The sequence below is a fragment of the Puntigrus tetrazona genome, chromosome 1, assembly GCF_018831695.1.
Source record: "Puntigrus tetrazona isolate hp1 chromosome 1, ASM1883169v1, whole genome shotgun sequence".
NCBI lineage: Eukaryota > Metazoa > Chordata > Actinopteri > Cypriniformes > Cyprinidae > Puntigrus > Puntigrus tetrazona.
In genome coordinates, this window is record NC_056699.1 from 7,680,779 (window position 1) to 7,691,173 (window position 10,395).

Here is a 10,395-nt window from a genome sequence, read left to right on the forward strand (position 1 = left end):
ATTGTAAAAACCACCTCTCTTTATTTCCGGAGGTCAGTGTTGTGTAATTCAATAAACCTGTCAGTAGACGGCGACAATGAGAGGCTCATCTGCATAAACACGGAAGCGGAAGTAGCGTGATAAGAATGATGCCGCACTGAACTGTCAGTTACATTTGTTTACATCAGACTTTATTTTCACTAATTGGTGAAAGCCACGTACGTGCTCACAGTGAGGCATTTCAGTCCACCTTTTTAAAGGGCAAACGAGAGGTTTTCCGTCGTAAAGGGAGAAATGAGGAGCTCTGGCGTTTTCTTCCTGCACTTCTTGCTGTTGATCGTGCCTCGCATCAGCTGCTGGAATGATGGTAAAATATATTTTACATGGACTTCACAGCGAATTAAACGAACGTAATCAAGTCAGGGATATCACAGGAGATAGTTTGGTCAGTCTGAGCAAAATAAGTGTGTATTAAATGTACTTTACACAGTACTTTCGCTCTAAATGTGCAGCATTAGTGCGTGTTATAACACCCACCGGATTCGAAAATTTACTTTTGTTTATTTTCAACTCATCTTAAACATCTTGCATATTCGTTTTTCATAGCAAATGTTCTGTATATGTATATTTAAGTGATAATATTTTACCAATTGCTTGTATGCAGTACGGAATTAGTTTGGGGGGGGTGGAAAATATGATTATATAAATATGTGTTTATATATTATTAGTATCTTATAATAAAACATTTAAATAGATACTATCAAATAGATATAATAAAAACGTACTAAGAGATAAAATATACATTAAATATGTACATTTTGTAATATAACTAACTTTTGGAGATGAGCCCAATATGATAATAAATATTTTTACTTGGTATTATTATTATTAATAATAATAATAATATAAATTATGTATATATAATTAATGTTTCTTAAAATTGGTACTTCTTCCTTTTGTCATACAAAATGTATGTGGCAAAAAGAAAATAAAAATATTTTCTTAATATAATTAAATGTAAAATATGCAGTAAATAATACAAACCAGAAGCAAAATTGAATGCAAGTATAAATATTGAAGTATAATATAAATTCAATATTTTCAAAAAATATTTACATCTTTACGATTTTATTTGTTCACTCATAAGTCACTTTGGATAAAAGCACCTGCTAAATGTAAATGTAAAGGAGCTTTTGTGTGATACTTTTTTTTTTGGATAGATATATAGATAGAAATTGTCATGTGTTTTTTTTCTTTCCTGCAACAGAGGCTGTGTTGCTGCGTGATGTTCAGGTGCTCACGCTCCACCGAGGACGCTACACCACAGCCCGGCGATCCAGTCCTGTTCCACAGCTGCAGTGCGTTGGAGGCTCGGCTGGCTGTGGATCGTTCGTTCCTGAGGTGGTCCAGTGTTACAACAGAGGATCAGACGGCATAGACACTCAGGTAAGACTCCCGAACTGCCTCTCGCGTGCAATATGTCTCTACACTATTTAGAGTATTGCTCTCTCTCTTATAGTGGGAATGCAAGGCTGACATGGACAACGCGTACAGGTTCGGGCGTGTGGAGGTCTCCTGTGAGGGCTATAACAGTCCCAATGACGTGTATGTGCTGAAAGGCTCCTGCGGTCTGGAGTACACGCTGGAGCTCACGGCGGAAGGGAGGCAGCAGCACACGCAGGGCTCCTGGGGCTCTTCGGGCTTCTCAGACTTCTTTCAAGGCTTTTCCAATAATAAGCAGCAGCAGCAGCAGCAGCAGCAGAGCGGAGGCCACTATCAGCAGTCTAACGGCCAGTATCCCTTCCAGAACGGCCCTTCTGGTGATGGACTGGGTGGGCTTATAGTAGTAGGTTTCCTTTTGCTGGTGGCATATGCTGTGTACAAGATGTTTCTGTGCAATCCTACTCACGGCCACCAAGGCTACAGTGGAGATGGATCCCAGGGATACAGTGGGACATGGGATAACAGCCAGGGTATGGAGCCACCGCCACCTGGGTTCAAACCAGATTATTACTCAGGTAATCTATCTATCTATTAGAAGCGGGACTTTTTCATACAAAAACACACTCGTGAATTGACAATTTTATAGGTAGAAATCAGTGTTGTCTGTCTGTCTATATCTTTATGTACCAGTCATTTTCAGTATGATTCTATTATTATAGAGTAAAAGTTGCTCACCATCATGTCACTCCAAACCTGTATGACTTTCTTGTTTCTGTGGAACACAGATTGTGACCAAACGAGTGTTGGTGACCAAACCGTTTCACTTCCCACTGACTTCCATTATATGGTGAAAAATGCATGTCAGTGGGACCCAAACATTTGGTAACCAACATTCTTCAAAGTATCTTCTTTCTTGTTCCATAGAAGAAAGAAACAAATACAAGTTTGAACAACATGCGGGTGAGTGGTGAGATATATTTGCACATTTATTTTAGGGGAGTGTTTAATATTTCCTGTTTTGTGGGTTCTCTCAAACAGACCACTCCAGCTCAAGGCCCGGGTATGGCTTTTCTGATTCATACACCAGACCTCAGAGTTCTTGGACCGGAGGTTTTCCTGGTGGAAACACTGGAGGTTTCACTGGTGGACGTGGTGGGGGTGGATTTTGGACTGGAATGGGCACAGGTGGAATTCTGGGATATTTGTTTGGGAATCAGAGGTAAACAAGCAATATATTCTTACATAATTGACTTATGTATAAGTAAAAGATGTCACATTTAAATATCACTGATTTGTAAAATACTAGTAGGGCAGTAAGCTCAAAAGATTGCAGTGGTTACATTTGTAAAGTTACTAAAATGAGATAAAACATATTTTTAAGTGCCCCAATACTTTCATATTTTTCAGAATAAATATAACTTGTCGTTATTGAGTATTCCTAGTTTCTGTACTACAGTGTGCACAACCACACATCTAGTAAATACAAAGTGTTTTTGGTAATCATAATAGTTTTAGCCTTTTTAGTAAGAAATGATCTGCTGACAGCATTAATGTAAATCTAAATGCAGTAATTTTTTGTTCGGTCTTCACCCATCTTTTACGTTCATATTAGACGCCAACCACCTATGGGCTTTGCAGGACCGTCTTACACCAACCGACCTTCTCCAGCACCAAAAACAAGCTCAGGAACACGGACCGCCTCAGGTAAACTACAGCAAATATAGTTAGAGATGCCAGATGTGCTGTTGTGAGATCAGCTCAATTTATGGTGTTTTGTGGTGCAGGTTTTGGAGGAACTAAAAGAAGATGATTGAACAACCCCAGTTCTCAGATTGGACATGATCAAAAAACATATTACAAGGACTTGCAACTTCTTATTCATACTACTGTTCATTTAATGTCCAGTCTTTGCTCAACTAAATGTAGCATATTACTGCTTTGATTGGTTTGTTGCTGTGCTCTGAAAACAACCTGCCTTCTTTCATTTTGGGCTTCACTATGGGTTTAACAAAGATTTAAATACAATGCATCCTACTCTTTATTAAGTCTTTAATGCAGTTTCTTCTCAAAAAACTGTTCTTTCATGTTTTAAATTATGAAGGAGTTTATTTTCTGTATAAATATATTTCTATAAATAAAGTCAACATTAAAAAAATGTAGCCTATTTTGTTTCATAATGCAAGTTTGTTGGCCTTATTCTGCAATAACTCAACAATAGTCCAAAGAAACAAATTCGAATTAATGATTTCTTGAAAAAAATGTCATCAGATTCAGTTCTGGCTTACTTCTGGTAGATATAATCCCTCAATAAATAATTGCATAGTTTCTCATTGAAACTCGGTTTAATGCATTCTTTTAATGCATGCAACTTTCATTCTTAAATAAAAAAATTTAAAAATAATTCAAATGAGTTATTTTTGTGTGTGAGAGATGACTGGACACATCTAAGACATATTCTGATAAAGTTTTGTCATGATTCATTAAGACATGTCTATTGGCTTACTCTAGTACTTGTTATTTTCATATTAAAAGTCTTCTTGCTATGACAATTCTTTGTGCCTAGTCCTAATAATGTTAAGGTGATGTTTGTAGGTTAACAGTTGTGTATAGATCTTTTGAAGTTTGTCTTCATTACATTATCATGTTCACCTGAACATATGAACTCCACCTGTTTGCTGATTCAGATTATTGGCTCATCAAGTTTTCAGAAATCACTTAAAGCAATGTAAAGATTTTTTTTTTTCATTTTTATTAAGCTTTTATATACAAATGTATATATTATACATATTAAGCGTCTTTGTGTGAATGTATATATATTTATATTCATATATTATTAAATGTATTTGTGTGTGTGTATATAAATAAAGGCACACCAGCAGGTATATTGATCATCAGAATAAATAATTAAACTTTTTCTGTAATTACAAAATACACAGTTAACCATGACATTGCAATGAATGCGTACAAAGTGAAAAAAACAATTGTATTGCATCTTGCAGTACCCTGAGACAATAACAAACACACATTAACATATAAACTGTTCACAGATCAGCCTTCTCCTCATAGTGGCAAATGCAAGATGATCTTTGACTATCCAGGTAAGGCTTACATCCCAAGTGCATCACAGTATCAAAGAGCAAAGTCACTGCTGACTCACATGCTGTCAAATCAAATATGGGTATAAGGTTTGATCTCAACAAAATGTACAAGAAATACAGTAGGTTATGTCAATAATATATTATTTACACACCGTTGGCAAGAACAAAAACCTTTGGTTTTAACTTACCTTGAACACTTTGGGACAAACCCAATGTCCTTTGTAAATTACTACAGATGGATTCCAGACAGATCTGGAACTGTTCATCACAGTCATTTTTCTCTCTCCCGCAGGTATCATAGCACAGATCGTGCTCATTGCAGCATGTGTTTATTGACGGGATCCCAAAATCAAACTGCAGTCAAATAGAACAGAAGTCAGAGGCAGAGAGAACATTAATCAACCAATCACCAATCTATTTACATAGCGCTTTGAGCAATACAGAAGTAAAAGAATGAGTAGCATTCAAATTAGAGAAGAAATGGATTAGTAATAGCTTCTCTGTCTTCACCTGAAATCCAAACAGTGGGGAGCCGCATCCGTTGGGTAGAGGGGATTTATAGTTGGGACGAGGAACTGGTGTGTACCCTTTAAAGAGCACGAAAAGGTACACAACACGATGAGGAGGGTGCACGATTAATTATCACAAGTGCTTGCGTTTCAACTGACCTACCGTCATTGCATTTAAAAATACAGCGTCCGTCTGAACCTCCGATCAGGTCTAAAGCCATGTTGAGGAATTTGTCTACTTTGTGAAGCCCGTTCCGGATAGATTTGAAGGTCTTTTTCCAGTCAGGAGGCTTAATTTCTTCAGTAAACTCATCGGCTTTGGTCTCATAAATCAGTGCTCCGACACACAGCAGCAGCGTAACGCAGATGACACGACAGGGCATAGTTCAACAAGTCACTTTTGACAGTCTATCGGTAAAGTACTTAAAGTAGTTGTATCTACGTTTACAAAACACAGCACCTACATGATTAAACGGCTCTGTTACAGTAAGGTCGTGATTGCTAATAGAAATAGTTAATAATGAATAAATACTAATAAATCGAGTACACGTCTGCGAATGCACCGGCTTCTTGTTGATAAACGAGTCAAGTTCTTCTTCTACTAGTTTTCTATTGAATGACGTTCGGCAAACTAACTCCTCGGGGTGCATCTCTGCCACCTACTGGACGTAAGGGCCTGGATGCATTAAAAAAAGACATGGGGTATTTATTTATTTATTTCTTTATATAAAGTATAATATTACAGTATTAAAGGGTTGCAGATGGAATGGTCACCGTTCGCACATAATGTAAGATACGACTCGTAATTTACCTAAATGTCTGTAAAAATAACGCTGCCATCTTTCTGAAGTCATTTTTCCTCTTCTGCAATTTGGCTACAAATCTCATTTTCATATGAAAACAGCTGTGTGTAAATCTTTATCACTGTTATTGTATTTGTAGGTATTGTCCTCTTAAACACGGGGACTTCTATACAGTATAGGGAGGTAAACGGCGCAATAATGCTTTTTTATTTCAACAATTTTTTTTAATTGAATTTTCTTAGGCAAAGCATAAATAAATAAATAAATAAATAATTTTTGTATTATTATTTTTTTCCCTGACGCCCAAGGGCTAACTTGCTGACTAGCCTTGCTTCTGAAAAAGAAGAGTTTGGAAAGGGAAGCTTGAATACCTCTCTTTACTTTCAGCCTGACATCTTTGAGAGCTGAACCAGGTCTCGGGTCTTCATCGGGTTTTCATTGGCACTAGCATCAGTTCTTTTTCAACACAAAACTGATTACTAATAGGAGGACGCAGTCTTCCATCTCCGCAAGTTAAACCCATTGTTTTGTGTGTAGTCGAGGATAGCTGCAGATAGGACAGCTGTCAGATAACTTACAGCTATTTTGTTTTCATGCCATACTGACTTAGAATAGCATGAGCTTCGATTATAAGTGAACAGCGTGCGCGCGCGCGGTCACCAGGCGCTGCTAGCTCTTCAAACAAGAGAACGGTTTCCGTTACGCGGTTGCTATGACGACTCGCAGAAGAACCAGCAGATGGCGATGACGGACTTTTGACGCAAGATATCCAAAGAAGAAAAGCTCTTCACAATAGTGCACGCTCGTAAACATTAAACGTACACAGTGGAATGGTGCTTTCAAGTTTTTATTAAATTTATCCCATCTCGGACCAACCGTAAAAGCGAAAATAACGTTTCCGGTATGACAACGCTTTTTCGAATCGTTGTTATTAAATCTCGAGCTTTTAGCATTATGCTCTTAATTTATGCGGGTCAGTTATACATGTCATTGCCAATGTAAATGTAAAATATATTTGATTAGGAATCTATCCAACATTTTATAAATCTATTCAGTGATTGATTGATAGCAATCAACTTCAGTTTAAGCTGTGCGCATGGGTTGTTATCACTGTAAATTTATAATGTGTTCAATTTAATTTGGGATTTCTGTAATATTTTATGAATTTAAATTTTTGTTGGTCTTTGATTGTGGTTAAATGCTTGAAAGGTGATTTTTGTTCACTGTATAATTCCTAAACTTAGAGTAGGGTTTGATGTTACGGTAACAGAGTTTATGCTGTATATATTTATCACTATTATCACAGTAGATTCAAATCTTTTGAGGAGATTTTTAAGCCAAATACAAATAATGTTTTTAATTCAATCAGAATATTTCTTGCCATAAAAATAGCCACGTAAGATGTAATGGCATTAAACACAAACAAAAAAAACACAGTACGTTCACAATACATACTTTTAATTGAAAGTGGTTTATGTATGTATTTATTCATATGCTTTTAGTTATCTCATGGGTTTTGGTTAATTGTTGCCTGTTTTGACTTTTGCTCAGTGCAGATTTTTATTTGTACGAGTCATTTTTTATTACTTACCGATTATTATTTTGTATTGTGGCTAAATGTGCTCAAATTTGGTATTGTACCTATACAGACTGGTCATGGACGTGCCAGAAGCCAGTGATTCTCAAGATGCATCGCTGGATGCCGCAAACCCTTCAAACAATTCCAACGAGACCTTAACACCGCACATGTTGGCCAAAATCGAAAGGAATAGACAACGGGCGTTAATGCTCAGGCAAGCCAGACTTGCAAACCGACCGTCATCAGCTCCAGAAGGTTTCTTCATGTGTTAACATGTTCATGAATTTACACGATTTTCACTTTATCATGTTGGGTGTACAATAATCTGTCTTTCCTTAGGAGCAACATGTGCCAAAGTGGCAAAAACTATAGACTCGGGTGCAGGCTTCTTTATTGAGGAGGAGACAACAGAGGATGAACAGCAAGAAAAGAGAGTGGTTGAGCAACCAGGTGATCCAAAAATGCCATCTTTAACCAACATATGCATGTTTTTGCATTTGTTTTTAACTGAAGTTGAATTTTATGTGTTTCAGCCCCAGTGATGGAGCCTGATTATCTAATGTGTGAAGAGTGTCTAAAACCATTCATGGACTCTTATCTTAGCAACAGTTTTGATCTATCTGTGTGTGATAAATGCAGGTATGACATCCATTTCTAGTTCTTAAAACATAGCTTTAAATTAGTGTTACAGGATGAAGCCGTTATTACTGTATTTAACTCCTAGTTTTATATCAGTATTTCGGTTTCAGTACTGTGTTGTGTTTCCTGTGCACCTGCAGTTCTACAGCTGCTCAAAACAAGCACTGTGCGTATTTCATTTTATGATTGCATGTTTGCATAGAGACAACGAAGTGAAGCACAAGCTAATATCTCGCTCAGAAGCCAAACAGAATTTCCTACTGAAGGATTGTGATCTGGATAAGAGGGAGCCGCCGCTGAGATTTATTCTCAGGAAAAATCCTCACAATCCTCGCTGGGGAGACATGAAACTCTACTTAAAAACACAGGTAGGTTTAACACCTCCGAATATTCATCATAAAAACCATGCTAAGGATAAGTTAAAAGTTACCATCACATCTTTTTTTATTTATTTTTTTACCACAAAACAAGTATCAAGTAGTACAAGCCATAATGTTTAGGTGTTTTTTTTTTTTTTTGCACCAGTAGTTGCATGAAATAAAAGCATGCACCATTCGTATGCTAAATATTTTCATATTCATTTCAACTTTTAGAGTGTCAAATTGATTATATTTTGGGTGCTCTTCACAACAAAGGATTTTTACATTAACAAGTAAAAAAATTTGCTAATATAAAATTGTAACGATTTATTCGTTTTGGTTTATTTCTTAGTTATACAATAAAAAAAATAAATAAAAGTTTCTAAAATAAGTGCTTGTGAACACCAAGTGTACATTAATTTGAACAAAATTATCATAAAACAGCTGAATTTTCAGAGTCATATTATCCTTCAGAAATCTTTCCTGCTGATTCGCTGCTCAGGAAACATTTCTTCTTGATATTAATGTTGTAAAAAGTCATGCAGCTTTCTTAAATTCTTATTTTCTCCATGATCCAAAAAATCTTCAAAGTTGAACAAAGTTCAAAATTAAGTTTTCTAAAAAATGTCAAACTAAATGTTAGTGGCATAATTTGCTGTTTGTGTATAAATACTTTCTAACATATTTTTGTAAAATGTAAGGTGGTAAAGCGCTCTCTGGAGGTGTGGGGCAGCGAGGAGGCTCTGGAGGAGGCCAAGGAGAGCAGAGAGGAGAACAGGGAGGTGCAAAAGCAGAAACGATTTAATAAAAAGGTTAAAGGTACGATAGCTGAGCAGTCTAGTCAGTTACAGACTTTTTCACGCTTAAAAAGAGCATGTTTAGTGAAATAAGTACTGATTGTATTGATTAGAATGACTATGAATAAGAGTTCTTATGAACTTCTATGAACTGACTGCATCGGGTTTGTGTGTATTCATACATTGCTTTTAATCTTCATTTTTCTTTCAGAGTTGAGGCGGGCCGTCAGGAGCAGTATGTTTAAGAAAGACACCAGCGTTCATCAGCATGTTTACGGCCCGGAGGAGCTGCTAAATGAAGAGGAAGATCTCTACAAGAAAGTGTGTCAAACATGTGGACATGAACTGACTTTTGAAAAGATGTAAACACGTCTTGGAGGTCTCACTGCTGTGGCCACTGTTCAGGGAAGAAGCAGGATCCAGATCCACATCAGCGAAAAGTAGTACTGATCTTACTTCTGGTCCTCAACACATTCTCTTTACTAGATGTCAGGTAACAAAACAGGTTTGCATCAGTTTCCGCTTTGGAGTATCTGAAACGCTTAACCAGCATAGAAAGTTTAGAAATGTCAGCATTAATGAATGAAAATTGCTCAAATGATCATTCCAGAATGATAGTTAACTCACCCTCGTGTCAATTAAGATGCATGAAGAAGTTTCCAGGATTTTTCTCTATAAAGTGGGCTTCAAATGGAGGTCCAAATTTCAGTTTCAGTGAATTAAGAAGGCTCTTATCTTTAAAAACGATCTGTGGTTTTCTGAAAATATACTTTTTAAACCACAAATGCTCATCTTAGTGCTTAGTGCATAAATTAGTGCTTCCAAATGATTAATTGCGATTAATTGCATCCAGAAAATTGTTTACATGTTTATATGTATATATATGCATCTTTTCAAAATATATCCTGAATGCTTGTATTTATATGTTTATAATAAATGTACACAGTACACACATTTACTATGTAAACTAAAATTTTAGAGCGATTAATTGTTTGACAGCAGTAATATAAATCAGTATTTAATTTTTTTTTTTTTTTTTTTTTTTTTTTTTAGAAAATGTCATATCGTTAAACTAGATAAAACCTTTATTCCTGGGCTGGGTCCTTTAAAGTTGCATTGATGCTACAATTGAGACCTTTAACCCCTTGGTCACAATTGAAGTCCATTATATGGAGAAAATTCCTAAAAA

General features: G+C 36.3%; 3 protein-coding genes across 3 annotated transcripts; 2 read left to right on the forward strand and 1 right to left on the reverse strand.

Annotated features, from left to right (window-relative positions):
• The first annotated feature begins 91 nt into the window (after positions 1–91).
• saraf (store-operated calcium entry-associated regulatory factor) lies at positions 92–3,823 on the forward strand. Its single transcript, XM_043237367.1, has 6 exons — positions 92–346; positions 1,247–1,425; positions 1,499–1,997; positions 2,461–2,641; positions 3,035–3,126; positions 3,207–3,823. Exons 1-6 carry the CDS (start codon positions 274–276, stop codon positions 3,230–3,232), a joined length of 1,050 nt encoding a protein of 349 aa, XP_043093302.1. The 5' UTR covers positions 92–273; the 3' UTR covers positions 3,233–3,823.
• On the reverse strand, positions 3,321–6,077 carry pla2g12a (phospholipase A2, group XIIA). The gene is made up of 4 exons (XM_043237392.1): positions 5,193–6,077; positions 5,031–5,107; positions 4,709–4,874; positions 3,321–4,582 (listed from the first exon to the last, which is right to left on the reverse strand). The coding sequence occupies exons 1-4, from the start codon at positions 5,410–5,412 to the stop codon at positions 4,464–4,466; spliced, it is 582 nt and encodes a 193-aa protein (XP_043093327.1). The 5' UTR covers positions 5,413–6,077; the 3' UTR covers positions 3,321–4,463.
• Positions 6,078–6,596: 519 nt separating this feature from the next.
• xpa (xeroderma pigmentosum, complementation group A) lies at positions 6,597–10,149 on the forward strand. The gene is made up of 7 exons (XM_043237381.1): positions 6,597–6,733; positions 7,482–7,666; positions 7,751–7,861; positions 7,945–8,050; positions 8,253–8,418; positions 9,111–9,228; positions 9,418–10,149. Exons 2-7 carry the CDS (start codon positions 7,489–7,491, stop codon positions 9,570–9,572), a joined length of 834 nt encoding a protein of 277 aa, XP_043093316.1. The 5' UTR covers positions 6,597–6,733; positions 7,482–7,488; the 3' UTR covers positions 9,573–10,149.
• Positions 10,150–10,395: the final 246 nt, after the last annotated feature.

Excerpts from the sequence above, each read along its gene's own strand:
- saraf (XM_043237367.1), top strand. The coding sequence starts at position 274 with ATGAGGAGCTCTGGCGTTTTCTTCCTGCACTTCTTGCTGTTGATCGTG. Across the intron at positions 2,642-3,034 it reads TATTTGTTTGGGAATCAGAG|ACGCCAACCACCTATGGGCT; the intron begins GTAAACAAGCAA and ends CGTTCATATTAG. Across the intron at positions 3,127-3,206 it reads AGGAACACGGACCGCCTCAG|GTTTTGGAGGAACTAAAAGA; the intron begins GTAAACTACAGC and ends TTTGTGGTGCAG.
- pla2g12a (XM_043237392.1), bottom strand. The coding sequence starts at position 5,412 with ATGCCCTGTCGTGTCATCTGCGTTACGCTGCTGCTGTGTGTCGGAGCA. Across the intron at positions 4,875-5,030 it reads CCCCACTGTTTGGATTTCAG|TTTGATTTTGGGATCCCGTC; the intron begins GTGAAGACAGAG and ends ATTTGACTGCAG. Across the intron at positions 4,583-4,708 it reads TTTGTCCCAAAGTGTTCAAG|CATGTGAGTCAGCAGTGACT; the intron begins GTAAGTTAAAAC and ends TTGATTTGACAG.
- xpa (XM_043237381.1), top strand. The coding sequence starts at position 7,489 with ATGGACGTGCCAGAAGCCAGTGATTCTCAAGATGCATCGCTGGATGCC. Across the intron at positions 7,667-7,750 it reads ACCGTCATCAGCTCCAGAAG|GAGCAACATGTGCCAAAGTG; the intron begins GTTTCTTCATGT and ends GTCTTTCCTTAG. Across the intron at positions 8,419-9,110 it reads AACTCTACTTAAAAACACAG|GTGGTAAAGCGCTCTCTGGA; the intron begins GTAGGTTTAACA and ends GTAAAATGTAAG.